General features: G+C 38.2%; 3 protein-coding genes across 5 annotated transcripts in view; 1 reads left to right on the forward strand and 2 right to left on the reverse strand.

Moving 5' to 3' along the window:
- Positions 1 to 9,886, reverse strand: part of tti1 (TELO2 interacting protein 1) — a 16,069-nt gene extending 6,183 nt beyond the window's left edge. The window contains exons 1-12 of one of the 2 annotated variants that reach the window (XM_025059121.1): positions 9,746 to 9,886; positions 8,470 to 9,209; positions 7,687 to 8,024; positions 7,326 to 7,602; positions 6,793 to 6,970; positions 6,329 to 6,624; positions 5,835 to 6,251; positions 5,454 to 5,613; positions 4,578 to 4,745; positions 4,246 to 4,394; positions 4,014 to 4,154; positions 2,629 to 2,833 (exon numbers count right to left, since the gene is read on the reverse strand). In XM_025059121.1, the coding sequence (XP_024914889.1) occupies positions 2,629 to 2,833; positions 4,014 to 4,154; positions 4,246 to 4,394; positions 4,578 to 4,745; positions 5,454 to 5,613; positions 5,835 to 6,251; positions 6,329 to 6,624; positions 6,793 to 6,970; positions 7,326 to 7,602; positions 7,687 to 8,024; positions 8,470 to 9,195 (3,055 nt within the window). In that variant the 5' untranslated portion in view covers positions 9,196 to 9,209; positions 9,746 to 9,886. The remainder of the gene's footprint in view (positions 1 to 2,628; positions 2,834 to 4,013; positions 4,155 to 4,245; positions 4,395 to 4,577; positions 4,746 to 5,453; positions 5,614 to 5,834; positions 6,252 to 6,328; positions 6,625 to 6,792; positions 6,971 to 7,325; positions 7,603 to 7,686; positions 8,025 to 8,469; positions 9,210 to 9,745) is intronic. The other variant, XM_008318239.3, reaches the window with a different exon arrangement.
- Positions 9,887 to 10,050: 164 nt separating this feature from the next.
- On the forward strand, positions 10,051 to 15,019 carry zgpat (zinc finger, CCCH-type with G patch domain). Its single transcript, XM_008318240.3, has 7 exons — positions 10,051 to 10,280; positions 10,895 to 11,530; positions 11,790 to 11,923; positions 12,328 to 12,486; positions 12,610 to 12,732; positions 12,857 to 13,268; positions 14,157 to 15,019. Exons 2-7 carry the CDS (start codon positions 10,944 to 10,946, stop codon positions 14,293 to 14,295), a joined length of 1,554 nt encoding a protein of 517 aa, XP_008316462.1. The 5' UTR covers positions 10,051 to 10,280; positions 10,895 to 10,943; the 3' UTR covers positions 14,296 to 15,019.
- LOC103384655 (neuronal acetylcholine receptor subunit alpha-2-like) overlaps positions 14,565 to 20,984 on the reverse strand; it is a 46,374-nt gene continuing 39,954 nt past the window's right edge. For both annotated transcript variants that reach the window (XM_008318241.3, XM_025059122.1), the window contains one exon: positions 14,565 to 20,273. In XM_008318241.3, the coding sequence (XP_008316463.1) occupies positions 20,148 to 20,273 (126 nt within the window). In that variant the 3' untranslated portion in view covers positions 14,565 to 20,147. The remainder of the gene's footprint in view (positions 20,274 to 20,984) is intronic.

The raw sequence follows: 20,984 nt of genomic DNA on the forward strand, positions 1-20,984 counted from the left end.
AAACAAAAATAAAAAAGGACATTTCAATTCTAAATGACTGTTTACATTAGTAATCAAAGTTTTTTTTTCCGCCTAAAGCATTTGAATGAACTAACCAAATAAAGCTCCAAAAATGTAATATTATAAAATATAATTATTATTGGCATCTAGTCACAGGCCAGATGTTGGGGTTTGTAGGCCGGAAGTGTTACATGGACCAGGAATTTAAACCACTGCTGAAATGCTGAAACCCCCCTGAAAAATGTAATCCAGCAAATCCAGTTAGATTGATTTACAAATAATCTTTTTTTTTTAGAAATTTTAAACATTTGATTAACATTTAAGCCATCTAAAACTTTTATGAAATCACAATTTTGGCAAATTCTACAAAACAGCTTCTGAATAATATGGAGATATGATTTTTGGAACATATTGCTTCCCCACTGATGTTGTTTTCACTCATGAGGAAATAAAGGGAGTTCAGAAAGTTCTGACAAAATGAAGTGAAGTGAGGCAGTAACTCAAAGAACCCAGGAATTAGAGTCACTGCATGATGATGTGCTTGCAGGTAATGGCAGTGCTAACGTCCACTTATAATAACAATTATTCACACACATAATGGTCAGGTTATTATAAGCTAGGCCGTTGAGCTACTCTATTATATATAAGTTGAAATATCCATCTCTGAATTTTCTTTTCTTCCTCCTGGTCCTTTGTCACTCCTGACTCCCCTGTTCTTCTTCTCCCCTGTTCTTCCCACACTACTGTCCTCCTCGCTGCTGTTGCCCTGGGGAGTTCCACAGACAGACGCGCTATCTCTGTGACACATGGTGACACCAGACGCTAACTTTTCATCTGACAGTGATGAGCTTCAGCCTCAGGGAGTCACATGTTTACTCCATCACTACAGAAACCACTCTGTAGCTACAAGGCCGCAGTAGCGGTGCAGGGTAGTTTCCTCCCATTTCTTCACATAAATCTTACCCAAAGTAGATCAATAACATATTAGTTTTAGCCACTGTTGAAAGTCATGTGACTCAGAAATGTAAATATTTGTTTTTTCCCCAGTACATTAATCTGACATAACTGCAGTTACGACTAAATTCCAAGACATGTTTGCAGTAATTCCAGACTAATTGTAACCACGATTTTCTACAGCAGCAAATAAGCATCATATTCTCTCTCTCTCTCGGCCGGTCATGATGTATGTGCAGATTTTCAAAGATATTTTCTCGGTTTACTACTATGACTGTGAAAAAGAGAATCAGGTTTTGCCAGCATTAGACACTTTGCATTTTTTGGAAAAACCTAACCACAGCTTCTGTAATAATATAATTAATTGCAATATTTTCTGGGGCAACACGCTGTCCAAAAAATATATTTATGCTGACAGGTCTACTTGCATGTAGTTAGAATTTAAAAATAAACCACTTCTCTGCTGTAAATCTGCACAAATGTCGGCCAAAGCAGAGAGGAATAATCCCACTCTACAGTTCCTTCACCTGCTCTTAGCTCCATGTTTACCCTGGAGTATTTAGCCGTCTTGGAAAATTGCAGCAGTCTAAGCCCAGTGTGACTGTGACAGGGTTGTCACTATTTAATGAACATAATGACTACTGAAAAATTACACAAGCAGCTCGTAATTACATCATTGGTACCCTGTTGAGTCCCCAGGCTCTTGTGAAGGAATACTTAATATGAAAAAAAAAATTCTGAGAATAATCAGATAAAAACATTTATTTTCCCCTGGTGCATCCTGGCTGACTGTTTCATCTGCTGACTGAACAAGTTATTCATTTTCTTTCTGCAGCAGGTGTGAAAGTATTAGATCTACAGGCTGCCTGGTTTTTGGTTGGTTGGTTAACTGTGTCCAAGCAATGCCACAGTCTAGAGGTTCTGCAAATCTGCTATGTTGTGTGACTGCACTCAAGAAAGAAGAAAACAAGTGTTGAGATCCAACCTGTGACACAAAAGTAAATTTAATGGTTGCTAACCATTAATTTATTTAATAACGCTTATTTGAGAAATAAAAAACGTTTCTCCTAATTGTGTTGTTTTTTCTCTATATCTACAATCTACAGTCTTTAAAGTTTTACCACTTTTACCACTTGATGAAAGTATGGTATAATTATACAAAATACAATTGATTTACATGACGTGGAAATCGGGTGCATTGCTTATCTTTAACTCTGAAGGCCTCTGTTTGCTCAGCATTTGCAGAACAGATGTGATTGAAGAAAAGGTGATTTTCCTTTGTGGTGATTTCAAGTAAAAATACATTAACTTGATGGACGATTGACAAGCCTCACGCTGACATACAATAGGGAACATGAGGACCAAAACCTCCATGAATTAAATTTGAATTTAATCCCTATTAATATTATCCAGCCACGTTTTCAAATTACAATGTACAGAGCAGGGATCCCAGACAAAGAGTGAATGAGATTTTCTTTCACAGTAAACGACTGCCATCTGGTGGTGAATTTAAAAGGCTTCATGCTCAAACACAAAGTGACATAACTGATCGTCGTTCCAGTTCACTCACATCTATATTTCTGTGTCTAAATAAATGCTCTTGGGTCGTGGAGTTTACGTCTACAGAGTACAATCTATAATCTTGATATTAATATTTTTGCTGTGATTACTTACTTAAGTCCAGCCTCTGGCACAGTGAGCCCAGCCCTTGCAACACAGCCAGCTGCAGTTTATAGGCTAATGTATGGACGTAGATGGGTCCGGCCCTTGCACTGATGGGGGCCTGTACTAACAGTGAAGAACTCAGCTTGGGGAGAACCTCCTTTGAAACTCTTCTTCTCAGGAAGTCACCACAGGTGTCACCCAGAGTACACAGCACCTGGCACAGAGGGTTAGCATGTCAGGCAAGTGTATTAAATAAGGGTACTTTACAAAAGAGTCTAAAGATAACTAAGAGATACAGATGACAGAACATAATTTTGATCATTCTGTTATGAATAAATATATTAATAAATGATCAAGTTACAACAATTTTAATTTTTAAGTTTACCTTTTTACAATATGGTGTATAAAATTTTCATTATGCTGTATAATACTGTGATCATTTTTTTCAAATAAAAGTGTATTTAAAAGGTTTATTTATTACAGAAACTTCCATTATAACATATCTGGATATGGTTTGAATTTCCAATAATGTAGGTAAATTGTAAAATACAGCAAATAAAACCTCTCTCAATATATATATGTATATATATTCTTTATATATAATCTAATATATATAAATATATTATATATATGTCTGTAACAGCATTCAATAGTTATGTAGTTATAATTCCACAAAATTGTTTTATTTGTTCTACCTGATGGAAGTGGGTTGATCCTCCCTGAGCAGAAACTTGATGTATATATTTTTGATATAAAAAGTCAGTCATACCCAAACTTTCCCTCTTTCTTCGGACTTTGTGGGAGAGGTTAGTGTTTTTCCGTTGCTCCTTGTTTTCAACATTTTATTTAATTCTGTCCAATATATTTATTTTATGTACACTTTGTAGGGGCTCGGGTGGTGTCCAGGAGGAAAATTTATTTTGTTCTATGTGAATTCCTTCAGATGAATAAAGCAATGGTGACAGCAGCATGACGCAGAGGCTACACCGGTTACATGTATATATATATTTTGTAATCATTCCCCCATCATCCGCCCTTATTCCTTTACAGGAGGGCCTAGTGCCAATCCCAGCAGTAAACAGGAGTTAGAGAAACCTATACACAATGGAGAGTTAACCAGTCCATCACAGAGCCACATACACAGACAACAATCATTGACGCTCACGTTCACACCTTTGGTGAACTTTTTGTGTCTAGGCTACTTCACTTTCATGAGCATATTTTTGGACTGTTGGAGGAACCCAGAGTATGTGGAGGAAACCCATGCACACATGATGATATAATGCAAAGAGAAACAGTAACAATTGTATTATTTTAATGCTATTTTCATGGAGCAGTGTTTCAAAACCTTACTAAATTAGGTAAAATGAAAAAGGACACTTTGCATTTCTTACTCTGAAGGCTCTGAGAACAGCTAACGGGTCGTCAGCCGTCAGTCTCTGCAGGAGAGCAGGCCAGCAGCGATGGGCCATAGGCAGCAGCTCGTCCTCCTTCTCACTCAGTACACACACACAGAGCTCCAGCACGTCCAGTACCTACAATGTTACAAAAATGTAAAGAGGAAGCACAACTTTGTTAGTTTGAATAAGAAAACAGTTTAGAGTACAAGTAAAGACAGTCTTGTACCTTGAGTCTAAGTCTGAGGCTTGGATCAGACAGAAGATGGATACAGCGTTCCATTATGTCTTTGGTGATTTGGAGGTGAGAGAGAAGTTCTGGTTTCACATCAGGACCTTCATCTGGAGGATCCTCACACTCCACGTTTGAAGGATGTTCTGTAACAGCATAATAGCAGGCAACGGATAGATACTGGAGTTAGATAGGTAGGTAGGGAGGTAGATAGACAGACAGACCTTTATTGGAAGTACCCTTTAGGAAATTAAGAAAGTGATAGATCCAACTAACTGTGACATTCCAACACAAAAAAGTATTATTATGTTTGAAAAACTTTAAACTACCCAGATCCTCAGTGTTGTCCTCTTCTATCCCAATCCCTTCAGCAAGATTCTTCTCTTTGCGATATTCTTGTAGGAATTTACGGATGTCAAGGAGTCCCTTGTCAGTGGAGTTTTTGTGAAGACCAGCAGACTCTTTGTTCTTCACGTTACGAGAAGGAAACCACCTCACTAAAGTAGGATTATAACAAGAAAACGAAGAAAGGGGGTCTTAATTTTTACCCATGTGCTGAGCACAGATCAACTCACAAACAGTATCTATTGCAGGGTTCGTACACTTTTTAGCAGTTTTCCATGACTTTTAAATGACATCTCCATAACCTTTCATTGGATTTCTAAGATCAAAAAATGAAAAGACAAAAAATAAAAAGCCACATGTTGTTAGAACTACACTTTCCTGGCATGTTGTCTGGGAATATAGCATCTCAATATCCATGTGCGGAGATTAGTTAAGCAAGCCTGGTATATATTGCATTTTATTTATATTAGTTATATGCATCCTAAATAATATCCAAACAATATATTGCTTACTTTTCCAAACTTTTACAGAAAATTATTTTTCATAAACTTTTCCAATACCTAGAAAATGCATTTTCTATTTCCAAAACTTTTCCAGGTTTTCTATGATCGTACAAACCCTGCTACTGACAAAATGTGTTGTTCTCACAGTTTCCTTTTTTTATTTCAGTTACTTTCATTTTATGATTTAACAGTAATATTCAGATATATTTAGATAGAAATAATTGATCCAGACATTTTGCTGATACTTCAATGACAGTAGACATCAAAGCTTTTACAAAAAAATACAGATTAATATTTCAACAATTATCTATGACTTTTGTGAACAAGGAATAAAGGCATATTTATTGGGAAACTCACCTACTGCCTTCATCAGTGCATGTAGCACAGAGCAGAAGAGGGCAGCTGTCTGGTCATAGCTTAGATCCAGAGCCATCAGAACATCCTGAACTATGTCCATGACCAGAGGGAGGAGGCTGCAGTCAGAGTGAGCCAGCATCACCGTCAGGACACGTGGAGCCTGGATACAAAGAGCCAAGGGAGAAGAAACTTATGGATCCAAGCCTAGTACACCAACACACGATCATGAAAAAATGTTTTACCAGATCAAAAAAATATCACCAATCCGAATCCTGTAACCATATCAATATAAATAAAATAAATGTGTTTAGACTAAATGTATTTAGACAAAGATAAAAAAATTTTTTTGTTTATTTTAGTTTTTTCTTTTGTGACCTTTACCTGTGGGTGCTGGTTGAGCCTCTGTAGGTTGAGGGAGATGTCATTCAGAAGGTAGTCTGAGTTCTCATTAATCAGCTCCTTAGGTGATGGGTATCCACACGCTTTACTCATGACCCACATGGAGTCTAATGCTGCCTGGGCTACCAGCAGAGTCTCCTCCCCTGCTTTTTCCAGCACAGGGTAAAGTGATGTCATCAACAAGGGATGGAAATCCAGCCCTAGAGCCTGAGAAAAGCAGGCGATGCCTTCCAGTTGGATACACAGCTGCCAGATGTTGCTGTTGAGCTGATGGATGGTGGAGGAGGCTGGAGAGGGACATGAAGATCCAGACATGGAAGGAACCACTAGGAGAGAGTTTGCTTTATTACTACGGTAGTCACTGTTGGATATGGAGTGGACTGTGGGAGGATTCAGCAGCTGGAGGAAGAAAAAAGCCAAATTAAATAACTTAAACTAAAAAGAAAAAAGATTAAACATTGAAACTAAAACCCCACCTGTTGATCCTGTCGATCACTGTCTGTTTCCTCATTGACAGTTATCAGGTGCCAGTTGTTCAGACTGATGTATTCTTCCATGACAGACAACACTGCTGCTTCAAGGTCTGCCGTAGAAGTAGCAGAGCTCCTGTGTTCCTCGCTCTGAAGACCCTGACTCTCTGCTGACACATCCATCCCTGCAGCTCCCTTGACAATTTCATTCAGCACCATCGCAGCCTGTTTTCTGTACAATGAAGACTGACGATACAGATCCAGAAAGTGATCTGTCAGGAGATAAATGTTACCAAAATAACCTGCAAAAGAAAGAGGGGAAGTTACTGTAAGCTGGAGGAATCATCCAGTATAATAAATTAAGATTGTAAGATTGACCAACAAGCATTTACACTAAACATTCCTATGATGAACTACTAATGCATGAAGGCATGGGAATTTTTTTAATTCAAATAGAGCAGTCCTCATACCTAAGGTTCTACAGATAGCCATGAGCACAGAGAAGATCTTCTCATTGGTAAAGTAGAGAAAGTGTTTCCTCTTTATGTGAGCTGTGTGGAAATCAGCAGATTCTGAGGTTGATTCTATGACAGAGGCGTAGCTTCTTTCTTCTATGATGCAAACATCCATTACATCCAACTCCAGTACCTGTCAAGTTATAATGATGAGTTTGTTGGACAATGAGCACAGTGTGATGCAAGACCTTTTTAATAGGACTGGGTTCAGTGGGAAACAAAGAGCAAGCAACATCAGAAGCTCTCAAAAATGAAACTGACATGTAGCTCATAAACATTTTATAATTAGTTTAAATTATTTGTTTGGATGGTATTAATACCCACACCCTCATCCAACAGGTTCGGGGGACTATTCACTCTGTGTTTATAGTATTAGTATAGTATGGATGTATTTATACTAGGTTAAACAATGACAATCTTAAATTGGGGAATTTCTAATATAATTTACCATCCACAGAATTCCTGTGTGTGTTGGATGAATTCCTTACCTGCATCAGTGCTTTGGAAATCCTCTCCAGATGTGCAGCAGAGTTCAGGACCACAGAGACCAGTGGTCCCAACAGTTTCAAATATCCTAGAAACACATTTAAGACAAACAGTTTCTTCTGGTCGTCAGACGTTCTCATCAGTCTGGGCAAAGAGGTGGCCAAAGAGTGAAGGTTCTCTGAGAGAACATCAGTAAAGTTGTGAGTACTGCTGGTAACATCAGTACCACTGCTGCTGCTTTGATTCCTTTCTGATATGTCTCTTAAGGCAACCTCACATCTAGGAGAGAAAGATTAGAAAATTAGAATGTTAGCAAAAATCTTAAGATTATTATTGATAGTATCAATATATATTTAATCAAACCTATTTTTAACTCTAGGCTCTTCGTCATTGATGGCTCCCACCAGAGCTTCCAGCAGCAGTCCCACACTTTCTCCTAGAGAGTGACTACACCTGGCCAGCAGATGGTCCACCAGTTCCACCAGCTCTAATCGGACCCTCCAGTGTCTGTGAGCGGAGGTGCACGATATGATTTTCTTGAGCAGCAGTGAAAGCTTGGTAGCTGTGCTTTTCACCCATTCTTGTGTTCGAGAAATTAGCAGCTCTTCGATCCTTCCCAGATCTGTTGAGGGATTCTTTTGAGGCTTAGTCTTCTGAACCTCAGCATCATCCAAAACAAGCCCCACAGCCCTGGACCAAATCTGAACAAGGAATAAAATAAGTGAACAAATACCTTATTTTTGTACAGGACAGAAATCATTTTAAGACCTTGTTTTTTTACAAGCTGTTCATCTTATGTAGGCTTTTGGCTATGTTGTTGCCATACATATGGATATTTGAATTATACTAGTTTACTTTTGGTTACTAATTCGCTTATTTTCTTGATTTTCCACACATGTTTACTAACAGTGAATCTTTTACAGGGGCATTAAAAGCCAAGATTATGAGAATTTAAATGGAAATATTAAAAATCTAAAGAAAATTTAGTTTCTTGCACTAATTTTCAACTTCAAAATGCATTGACTTGTAATTTAAAATAAATAATAATTCTGTGGTCGTGAAATCTCATTATAAAAGACACTTGGGATTTGGAAAACAAACAAACAAAAAATAAATTAAAAGCTGTGTAACATGATAGTGTCATACCTTTATGGCTCTGACTGTGACTGTATGGCCTTGTCTTAGATCTCCTGTGATGATTCTGGTTGCAGTTGAAGTAATTCCAGGTAAAAATGAAGCCAGGGTGCTGCCCACAGCATGTCGCTCCATCAAGGGGGGAACGATGTGCTCTTGAGCGCAGTCACACTGTAGAGTTAAAGCCAGTATACATTTCAGCGCTGCAGCCTGGATATCCCGAGATTTCTCCTTCTCACCTAAAGCCAGCAGCAGTGATACTCCAGCTCCCAGCCCTGGCAGCATGGTTGGTTCAAAGAGTTTGAAGATTATGTCACCATAGGCTGCATGAAGCAGGGCATCCAAACATCTCAGTAAGGCTAGTTTGAGCTCTTCTGATGTATCAGCAGGTTTCCCAGGATCAGTTGGAGAGCAGAGGCAGAGGCAAAGCTCTGAAAACAGGTTGTGCAAAGTTTCCCAGCTCTGGACACAAGTGTTCTCCAGGACGTGGCTCATGGCCTCAGCCACGGCCTGTACCAACTTGTCCTTCTTAGGCCCAGGGACTTTAAGGACAAAGCGAAGAGGAAAGAGGACATACTCTTGAAGCTGCTGTAGGGTAGCATCATTGACCTCCTTTAAATGACCACTCAGAGTCTCAACATTAGTCACTGAAGGCTCTTGTGTCAGACGGACACAGATTGGACGTAAATAGGCAAAAGCGATCTTTGGATCACTGATCTGAGCCATGTTTGGAGGCATCACTGAAGTAATAACTATAAAGAGAAAGAGCGAAAAAAAGTCCCATTAAAGCAATTAAAAAATTAGTGCTGAAAATAAAATGTGAACAGATATGGCAACCAATGGGTTTTAAACTTAGATGCATTAACATTTGTCGTCAGTATTAAATGTCCAGTTTGTCTTGTAGAGTACATCTGCTAGTATTAATAATAAGTATTGTTATGATGAGGAAAATAGGTAATATTTTTTCAAGAACCCAGTTGGTGAGCAAAAACTATTTTTATCTACAAAAATGTATACTGTTTACTGTGAAACAGCATAGCTCACTAAAAATAAATAACTTAGCTAAGTTAGCTAAGTAACGTAGCTAATCTAGGCCATGAAAATAAACCTTCGCTGTTCTGATTTCGAACAACATTTAAAAACATGACGTATAGTAAGGCATTTTTCAATGCCTGCATTGACACATTGTTTGCCGGATTTTAACTAAAAGGTGCAACAAAATGATACGAAAACATTTACCAGGAAACAGCGAAAGCTGAAACACGCGTAAACAGAATGTTCGACTTACCTTAACATCGGCCAACGTGCTTCTTGGAAACATACGCCATAAAACATTTATTTTATTTGGAGAACTCATAAAACCACATTGATAAAGTTGATGTTAGCTGAGGGTAACGTCATAATCCCGCGTAACAGTCGCACATCTTTGACATAATCCTGTAGACGCAAAAGGGTTTCCGTTTTGTTATATTCAAAATAAAAGCACATTACGTGAAACCTTAGACGTAAATGTTTTTAAATATATTATAATTAATACTTCAATTGTACAACACAAGTTTGATCCAAAAGTCAACACTTAATAAAAGCATTTGCTTGTGCGTGTTTGCACTTATTTAGTACTTCTATTGAAATGTTTTATCTTGAAAGCAAGGAGACTGAACAATTTTCCCCATACTTTGTCTTCCGCTAGCTCATTATTATACCGGTTCTTGTGTTTATGTTTTGTGTATGTATGCCTAGTTTTATTTCTGGATGTAATTTTATTCCCGATTTAAATTACAAATGAGGAAAATTTGAATTTACAGAATCGGCCCAATAGAAAGGTAGGACGAACTTTATACGATCACATGGAAAACAGCAGTAACACTGTTAGCATTGAGCTACCACTAGCTGTAATATCAAGTTTTAAACTAGTAAACGTTGTTTTTGTTGTAAACTAGATAACATTTTTCATACGCCGATCTAATATTTATTTTTCTGTTGCTGGTATTTTAAGGAACATTATATAACAGTAACATAACATAATATAACATAACATGATATGTGATATAATACGATACAGTCGTCTCCATTCCATTGTCTGTTTCTTAAAGGAAACTGTTTAAACCTTTCTGAATAAAAACGTTTACAGGAGGAGGATAGATGCTATAATAACTTAAAGCAGAAGTGCTGTTGGTAGGGAGACTGGAGGAGGAGGAGCAGGTCACACTAGAATACTATTGGGAGAGAGTAATGCTATTATTCATAAGACGAAGCGGAAAAAACAGTTTATTTAAACTGTGGAGTTCACTTAATAGGATGTTTTCTTTAGGTTCAGTACAGTAAGATGAGGATTATTGGATGATAATAATGACACCTGTCTGATCAGCCCATGACTCAGCTAAGGTACACTCCCTTGATACCACTTCCATTTCTTTCTTTCTCTTCCATCTCATAGAAGGTCCTGATGCTGCTGAGTTGTGTACTGCCAACTTCAAAGTGCCATTATGGATGAAGAAACCCTAGAAGCTGCCATTGCTACCTATGGTGCCCAGCTGCAGCAGGTAGAGACAGCTCTGTCTGCTGGTCTGGACCCTTCCCAACAAGCCGATCTTATAAAACTAAAAGATGACCTATGTCAGCTGATAGAACTCACAGAGGCCAGTTTAGTGTCTGTCAAAAAGAGTCAGCTCCTGGCCAGCCTTGAACAGCCACAGCTATTTGCTCCAGAAACAGCCACAGACAGTGGACCTGAAAACAGCAATTTGAACTCAGAGTTTGATGCTTTTTACTCTGAACTGGGGGAAGGGAGTGGCTCTGGGAGTGGTGGTGTAGATGATGAAGACGAAAACACAGAAGTAGATGAAGTCGAGGAAGAAGATGAAGAGGATGCACTTGGTGGCACTAAAGTAAGAGCTCCGTACAGGACAACGTGGGGAACACTGGAATATCATAATGCAATGGTGGTGGGAGGAGAGCCTGCAGATGGAGAAGAGACACAAGTGAGAGTGCTCTACCTTTACCCTACCCAGAAGTCTATGAAACCTTGTCCCTTCTATCTTGAGGACAAATGTCGCTTCCCTGATAACTGCAGGTAAAATATGATGAATAATTGGTACTTAAAGATCATCTGATGTTAAAAATGATTAAAGTAGGATGAAAGGAAAATGAATCTCACTCAATTACCTACCATTACTATATTAACATAGTCGAACACAGTTGCTTAGATGTTTGTCTGTTACAAATAACTCATGTTTGATTTATTTTACAGGAATACTCAGTAAAGTAGCCAACTTTTGTCAGTTGTATTATATACAGAGCATTATTTATAAGATATTTTACTTTTACTAAAGGTTCTCTCATGGTGAAGTGGTGTATGTGTCAGAGCTCAGAGAGTTCATGGAATTTGATCTTGGTCATCTTGAAGAGGGCTCATCCTGCCTGGCTCGACACGAGGACGGCATCTGGTATCCAGCAAAAATCCAAGGTATTTCACTCGAATGGCCAAAATATGATCACATCATCGACAAGTAATTCAAAATCTCTGTCATGAGAAATCATCAGGTGTGCCCTGGATAATTATCCAATTTCATTTAATTGGTCTTTATTTGTTGAAAATAATTTGTTTGCATTGGTCGTTGCAATAATGACGGGCAGAACGATTAAATACTTTTCCACTAGATGGCAGCAGATGGATATAGAAATTTTAAAAAGAGTCTCAGAGTTGTTGAAGATCTTCATGTGTCTTCAGTTCTTGACAGTATGTTAGCCTTGTGTTCAATTTAACAGACAAGGGTAAATGAAATACTGAGTATGCAAATTTTGAGTATGAAAGGCAGACTAGGTTATATAACCATGTTTCCCTGACCTAAATGTTCATTCTCATCACAGAAATAAACAACGGATTCTACACTGTAAAGTTTGACTCGCTGCTAATTAAAGACACTGTGCTTGAGGCTGATGCTGTCATTCCACCTTTGAGAGAAGACGATGCACTGTCCTCTGATTCAGACCAAGAATATGATGAGGATGATTTGGCCTACGCAAAAGGTCTGTTGGAATGTGTTTGCAGTTTTCATTATCTTGGCTAAAGCCCAATTTGTGTGCTAACCAATTTCTTAAATAAATTCTAGAGGCACTGACGGTCTGTCTTTTTTTCTTGCTCCACAACAGTCATGGATGCTGCTGGAGAATCAGCGATTATGGTAGATACATCTAATTTTGGTGGATGGGAGGCACATACCAGAGGCATTGGATCCAAACTCATGCTGAAAATGGGTTATGAATATGGGAAAGGTAATGACAATAGTCCTCCCATCATGTTTAAAAATGTTGAAGAACATTTCAGCAGTTTTGTTATACATCTGGGATATTGTTTGTTCATCAGTTTCTCTTCTTCTCTTCTTTTTTGTTTTCTTAGGGTTGGGGAAAAAGAAAGAAGGTCGAGTGGAGCCCGTCATGGCAGTGGTGTTACCCAAAGGAAAGTCATTGGATGAGTGCGCTGACTTCACACAGAGACGCACCAAAGGCAAAGCCGCAAAGGACTCCCCGTTGACCGGACGGCCAAAGAAACGCAGAAAGCCTAGAGCTGCCAGGGGAGGGCAGAACAACGTCTTTGACTTCCTCAATCACAAGCTGGGTGGTGGGGGCAACTGTCATACTGAAGAGGGTGCTGCTGCAACATCAACCGCAACTGGGGTGGAGGCCTACACCGGGGCTGGGAACACCAAGAAGAATCTGAATGTGAAGGTGTTCCAGGCTGCTCAAAGGGTTTCACAGACTGAGAAGGAGATCCACAGACTGAGTGAGGCACTCAGGAGGCACACAGGAGGGTTAGTACTGACTACTGTTATTTGAATGTGATCTTTGTTAATAACACAGCCCTTATACACCAAGTTTCATTTAATATCAGTCCATTGGAGACAATTGAACTCAAATGCCATACTAAACACACAAATACACTTTTTCTTTTTAAAAACAAAAGTGAGCAAAAGTAGGTTGTGAAAATGGTTAACAATGTTCTCATGCCTGGAAAACCTGGAAAATGAAAGACCATTTTCTAGTCATACAGAAAAACAGAAAAAGAAAAACAATTCAAATATGTTGTCCTGGAAAATAGTTTCTCCTTCCTACCTCCCACAGCTCAATGCTTCAATGCGTCCTGGAAAAGCCAGAAAACAAATGACTGATTTTCCAGTAATGGAAAACATACAGAATATAAAAAAACAATTCAAATGTCCTGGAAATACTTAAGTTATCCAAGAAAGTTCTTTTCCCTTCCAACTTCTCCCTGCATTGTTATGTGCATATTTGTCTGTTGCCACACTGTCTTCAATGAGCACATTAGCTCTGTGCCTCAAGCAGGCGTACCGCCGCACATACAGTTATGTTGCCAGCTAATCAAAAATTGCATGTCAGCTCAGAGCAGCACTATAGTTTCCAGTTCCCAGTTTGACTTGTTGCTACATTAAGTGACTTTTCAGACCCTGTTTTTAGGACTAAGTACTTAGTGACAATTCAACCGCTAGAAATGTCCTGGAAAATATTTTGCTAGAGAGAGTGAGATGCAAAAAAGTTGAGAAAAGTTAAGTACTAAAATAAAACATAGCAAATAAAGAGTTTCAGGTATTTTCTCTGCAGAATGCCAGTACTGCCAACTCCTAGACCCCCTTTTCTACTCATAACTCTGTGTGTGTGTGTGTGTTTGTTTTTGTTTAAAGGGGCACTCCTATAGTGAAGCAGCTGCAGGAGAAGCTGTCAGCAGCCCACAAGCTGCTGGCCCATCAGAAAGCCCAGGAGCTGTCCATCCAGAGGGAGCACAAGAAGGCAGACACTCACAGGAAGATGACTGAGTTCTGAGCTAACAGTTAATGGACTGGGAGACAAATACTCCTCGTCTGCGTGCTGTGCTTGTTTTCATGATTTTTCTATACCGTATTTTAAGATATTTTGGACATCATCTGGGCTTTGCACCCCCCTGGTGCTGAATACTGTTACCAATAATTTTTTGTGTTGCTTTTTCTTTTAATGTTTAATTGTACAGTACATAATTATGTGTTCAATTTTTTTTTTTATTTGTAATTAAAAAAAGTGGGCCACTCTGTATAATGCTGACTAAAACGTCTGGGTTTTTTTTTTTTTTTTTAAGCAATAGAAATATTTCTTTGGGACCGGATTGTTTTTAAATTATTCTTTGTCATACGTCTTCTGGTGAAAGATTTCAATCACTCTTGTCAAGTGTTCGGTGTTTCCCCAGGGTTTATGGCTTTCTGGTCAGGGTGTGTGATACTTTAGAACACTCTCCTAAATCCTAATGGAAGGGGAAACACTGCGATGACTTTGTATTTGTAACCCAGATGTATAGTTTGTGCTAAAAATGATGGTGTGCTTAAAAAAAACCTCTGCTCTGATGCTGAGTGCAGAAAACCTAGATTCAAAAGTCAACTTATTTTAAACCTACAACCTCTGGAGTTAGGAGACCTGATCACAGTTTTGAAGTGTGTCTCTTTCTTTCGTCCACCGTCTTCCCTGCTTGTATTGCTTGTCTTTAAAGCTACGGCTATAACCTCTTTATTAAATCATGTTGGAGAGAAGCTTACCCTCATACTTTTTGACACATATTGCCTGTGGTGATGGGCAGGGAGACTGCATCATCTTTGCCAACTGGAAGAGCCTAGGAAAGGCTGAATTCTTGATAGGTGCACTGTGGACAAAAAAGAAAACAGTAACATATTAGCCATATCTAAAAAGCCTGAGATAATCTAAGTTGGCACAACACCCAGCTCAAAGCTATAAGCGTCCTCATCAATCTACTTTATTTATTGAAGTTTACAGCAAAACAGCAGTATGCTGCTGATTTATATGACTTTCTGATGTACTGACCAAACACTTGAAATGTCATTATGACCTAAACAGAAACACTTTGACATTTACAGAGCAGGAGAAAAATGTACAATAGAACTTTCCAAAGGGGTAAAATCTGCTATGACAGAGAGATTCTCTCTGTAAAGAACAAAACTGGCAGGTAGAAAATAAAAGCTACCAACAAATTCATTTACAACGAATGCCAAAGAATCGTTTAGAGACTGTGAAATATCTATTAAGAGGACAGAGAATTACTTGGCACAATTTTCACTTTTGCTGATGAAACACATCCAGACCAGATTAGAAAAAAAGAAAAAGTTTATAATTTAGTCATAAAAAACAAAACTAAAACTACACGTCCTAAATTTGAAGTAGGAAGGGAGAGATGTAGAACCTACAGAACATTATCCTCACAGTAAATGATAGAGATTTTGGAGTATAATTGTTAGGCGGATGCTTTAGTGCAACTGGAACTGAGGTTTATTTAAAGGTGGAACCCTAAAGCAGAAAGAGCAGAACTGGTCTTTAAATGACAACTTGGAGCCTGGTGACCAACTGTTACCTGAGGCCAAACTAATATGATGCATTTCTCTTTATCTCTTTTCCTACATGCAGTGTCAGGAGTACTGCGAATGGAAGTAATTTGAACGGGAATATATATATTTTAAAAAAAAACTATAGTTGAGAATTTTCAGCCTTTAATATGAGATTTTTAATATTTAACAATCAGACCAGCACAAACGCTGAGAGGGCAAAACTGTCAGACAAGTGTGTCACCACCATCAGCCTGTCAGCAACTTTGTCCCTGAGGGTATGTACATGGCAAACATCTAGTTTTATAGCAATAGTTGCAGTAGGAAGACACCATGTACTTTGTACGATGTCTCCTTTTTCTCAGGAAATATTGTTAGACCAGAGGGCACCTACACACACAAATCATGATCCCTCCTCCTGGTTCCCTCAGGGAAACCATGCACACTCACCCATCAGTGTGAGCAGCAGCACATTCAGATTGGTTCTGACCGGTGTGATCGCACTGAATTTTGCAGATTGCTGGGGGAAATGGTGAAATGCACCAAAAGTGTATGTTGTTGATTTAATAGGATCCCTGGGGTCTGTGTGCTTCATGTCTTACCTCATTGTGTGAGCCTGGGGTCTCCCAGCCACCAGCCGATTTGTCAGTGTGTCCAGGTGTAGGACAGCTGTCACATGTTGGCCTTCACTCTGGCCTATTTAAGCCAGACTTCATCAGAGCCTGGATTATGTGATTAGAGGGCTGTAATGGGAGAATTGATTGGCTGGCTACTGAGACAGATGTCTTCGTTGGGAATTCAGACAGCTGAATGTGGGACCACCAGATCTCACGGGCTGGTCTCAGAATGTAGAGCAGGTTCAGTGAGTGAGACTGTGTGAAATCCATACATTGTATTGTTATTGTACAAAGGGGGACAGGTTTTTATATTTTATATACTGTAGTGTGTACTACAATACTGTACTTCAGATCTTTAGACGGGCAGACATTTACTGAGACTGAAGGAAGAGCACTCCAAAATATTTAAAAATCCCTTTAAAATTCTCAAAGTGACAGCATCAACCGTCAACTGTGACTGACGACAAGTACGTTTGGCTAAACCTGATTAGAAAAAAATGTGCCATGATAAAAAGATTCCAGAACTGGGTGAGAACCTATTAGTCACTCTCTAGCTTCCTTTTGACATGGCTGGTCCACATTCAGCTCAATTTGTGATTCAGTTTCTGTCACTCCTGTCCAACCTTACACTTTACAAAGAACTAAAATCATCTTATGATGAGAAAACACCAACCCTGGGTCCCCACTGTTGCAGCGCGTGAATGTAAAAGATGTCATTTATCAGACTACTGTATATATATTTGAATCATGTTATGAATACATTACATAATGCATAACATAACAGCCTCACAAACTGTGATAATACCTGACAGTAATGAAACATGAAATTGGGAAATTTGTCATATCAAACCTATCGTACCTATCGTTTTTTTGCATTGTCGCAGGAGTCTATCATTAACGGCAGATAATGTCGTGCTCTCTCTTGTTCTGTTAACTACTGTTACATGGGGGGATGGGGAGTGGCAGGCATGGGTCTTTAATATGATGTAAGAATAATGAAAATAGTTATGGATTATTAAATAAATGTACTGTATATTAAAACAAATATTGGTTTTGGGGCCAACTCCCACTCGTCATTGGCAGTACTGCAATGAAAATGGCATCTCTAAATGGCTTAAGTGGGACACATTTTATTTTCAATCTATGCTTTTGACCTGAATTATTTTGGAAAGGTAATATGACAACCAGCCGTTTTGGTTTGTGAGCTGAAAGTATTCTGGTTCCTGCCAGCAGAGTGAGAGGAATTACAACTAGTGTGGGGGTTTGGATCTATGGATTGTACCATCTTGACACTTCGTAGACATCTAGGGAATGACAATTCTGAGAGACACAATTGAGTTATTCATAAAAACAACAACACAATGCAGTTATTAAATTAGTTTTTTCCTGGTCCAGATTAATTAGCCAATCTTTAGCTAATATACCACCATAGACAATCACTTGGTTAAACGTAGCAGGAAAGAGCATAGTAAATTTATGAACCTGGCATATACAGTGGATGTAATTAATAACATGGGTTCTAATATTCTTGTGGCAGTTGATAAAGTGGGACCATTTTGGAGATATGAAGTTATTCAAACACCATGTATCCTCTGAAGACCCATCTTGGGTTTAAATGGAAATTAGTTTGTAACCTCATACCGACCACACACATTTTAATTTAGAACTCAATTGACAATATAGCATGTCGTTCACTCTCCAGAGAGAAGCAGGTGGACAAATGGTAATATCTGCTCATGTGAATACGTGTTTACAGAGAGAATGCTTGCCTAAGATATTTTTTCACATTAGTGGAATATATTTGGGGTATTATGTGTGTGTATGTATGAATATGGTAAGTCAACGCGGTACTGTATTTCTCTGCAGATTATGAGCTAAAAATCAATGCATAATGATAAAGCCCTGTGTGCTATTTCACCTTGTTCAGGAGGGAATGTTTCCCTAATTTGCTAAATTGCGATTTTCTCACTGTGTATAGTTTTACATAGTGATCAGTGGCTTGTCTACTGCTGAGCCAGAAGAAATACAATAGCAAACTGGAAGGAGCCAAAAGTGAAATAATCACACTGGGCATCCAGATGTAAAGTAACTTGCCTTTAAACTACATGATACTGTATCTTTGTTAGGTTGGAACTGCATCAAACACCATGGGCTTGATTGAAAAGACAGATATTTAACATATAAAAAACAAGTTTTGACTAGGTTTCATTCCCAATTCTGTATTTGCTATGTACATAGTCATGAATTAAATATATATTTCAAATTAGACCCATTTAGAGATTAGCAGTATTAGCTAAATAGTGATCATAAAATTGCTCAAATATTCCAAATCATTTTGACACTTTGTGCAGGGAAGTGAAAGGCTAATCAATTTGGTGATCAAAAAGGGCCAACTTATCGTATTACACTTGCCTATACTCTGTAGACTTGAGTGGGCAAGAAAATGCAAGATAATCAGATAATCAACAAAGATGCATAAAATTTCAACAGGACATTAAGCACTGGTCAATGTTAGCTAGGTTATAACATAATTTAGCACAAATTAAGAAGAAAGATAGAAACACATATCACCATAGCCAGGGACGTTGACAGGAATTCTATATACAAAAAAAAGTATGCAACGATGAGCCCCATGCAACACATTTGAGAACATTTATATATATCTACATACTGTGCATCATCCACTATAACTGTTATTATGATTATGATTAGGATCAGAATAATTAATCATTTAACATGTTGGTGTAATATTTAATTTGTTGTGGCCCTATCAGTCAGGGGCAGCACCACTGGTTATAGCCAATCAAAGTTAGCAACAATTATCGTCATATCCAATTAGAGTTAGCAACACATACCACCATAGCCAAAGATTTCACCACTATCATTGAGTCAAATCCGTTATTATTTAGAAGTGAAAACACATAATAATAAAAATGCTCTGAAAACATTCAGTGTTCCACAATGGGCAAATATTTATATCTGTTGAATAAAAACACCTTTAAGAAATGAAATGTGTTTGCTAAAATGTTGTTTTTGTTAAATACATTTGTAAAATAAAACCAATCAATGTAATTACGTGTGAGAAACACCAAACACATGTAATGACTATAAAAGCACACATCTGTGTGTCCTTGATCAGACAATGACCGCTGCACAAACATGTCACGCCTGAACACGCAGCAAATCCCTCCCAGAATTCCCTTCTGCTCTGACACTCTGAAGTTTCCAAGATAATTTTGAGGATTTGGTGAGATCAGTGTCTCGTTAAATTTGCTTGAGGATACTAGAACACTGACATTGAGTTCAAAACCAATTTTATTTATCAGCAGCACACAATGCCTTTGTCTTTCCACTGTTATCCAGGATTTTACATCATTCACAGACTTTTCATAATTTCCACAAAGTCGAAAGCTCAAGAAATAACTCTATGTTGAAATGGACTTGTGTGAAAAGATATTTTTTTCTGTTGCCCTTCTGGCTCTCATAAAGAATTTATATGGCCCAGTGGAATCAACAATGGGTATTTCTTCTCATTTCTTCATGAGTAACCTCAAGGTGAGTCCTAGGAGGGTGACTTGTAGGTCTTTTAATAAAAATAGATAGATACGATAAATGATAAATAAGAAAAAGAAACTATCGTGCGGGAAGGCATTGCCCATCTGTCATTGTTCATTACTTTTCTTAATGTTGGAATGTTCTAGATCATTCCAGCTAACCAAGGAGGGAGAAACAATCCCACAGATCCCAGGATACAAACCAATACAAACATCCAAAGGAATATCCGGTCAATGACCATGGCCACGTACTTCCAGTCCTCCTTCACCTGGCAAGAGAAAAAACACAACAATGAGGAGCATTTCAATTTCACACTACACTACACTACACTTTTATTAACCTGCTTTTACCCCATTATGAGGCAGCTATCACATAAATGTCAGTCAATCCTTGCACGTATTTCAAATGAAAGTTTAAGGTCAAATTACAGAGGACACATTGTTACAATGTCACAGCATTTTATGGTCAGTCATAGATCGTGCAGTGTGATTCTGACAACCACAGTGTCACAGTGAAAACCGTAACTTCCTGGTTTCAGAATAATTAGGGGACGTCTCCTTCCATGGCACAGAGACAGAGTCTTTTTTTAGACTCAGAAACTGAATCAGCACTTGAAAACTTTTAGCCTCTCAGCAGTTTCTAATTCAAATATATATATATAAATGTAACTTTGAAGACCAACAGTGCACATAGAGATCATTATGGTCAATTTTTCATTATGGTCAGACAGATCTTGAAATTCTGTTATTTGGGTTGGATTTGACTTTGGGTGGATTTAGATAATGCACAAAGATCGATGATGATGAATAGATTTGGCCAGAACTCTTTTGATACCTTTTACAGAACTACTCTAGATCCATTAATGAAACAGCTAATTGTGCTATGTCTGAGATGAGAAAGGACAAATGCTAAATACTTAAATGCTAATTGCTAGTAAGAAAATACACATTTCATAATAATGAAATAATAATAATAATGT

Source organism: Cynoglossus semilaevis, chromosome 10, assembly GCF_000523025.1.
Source record: "Cynoglossus semilaevis isolate Cse_v1.0 chromosome 10, Cse_v1.0, whole genome shotgun sequence".
Taxonomy (NCBI): domain Eukaryota; kingdom Metazoa; phylum Chordata; class Actinopteri; order Pleuronectiformes; family Cynoglossidae; genus Cynoglossus; species Cynoglossus semilaevis.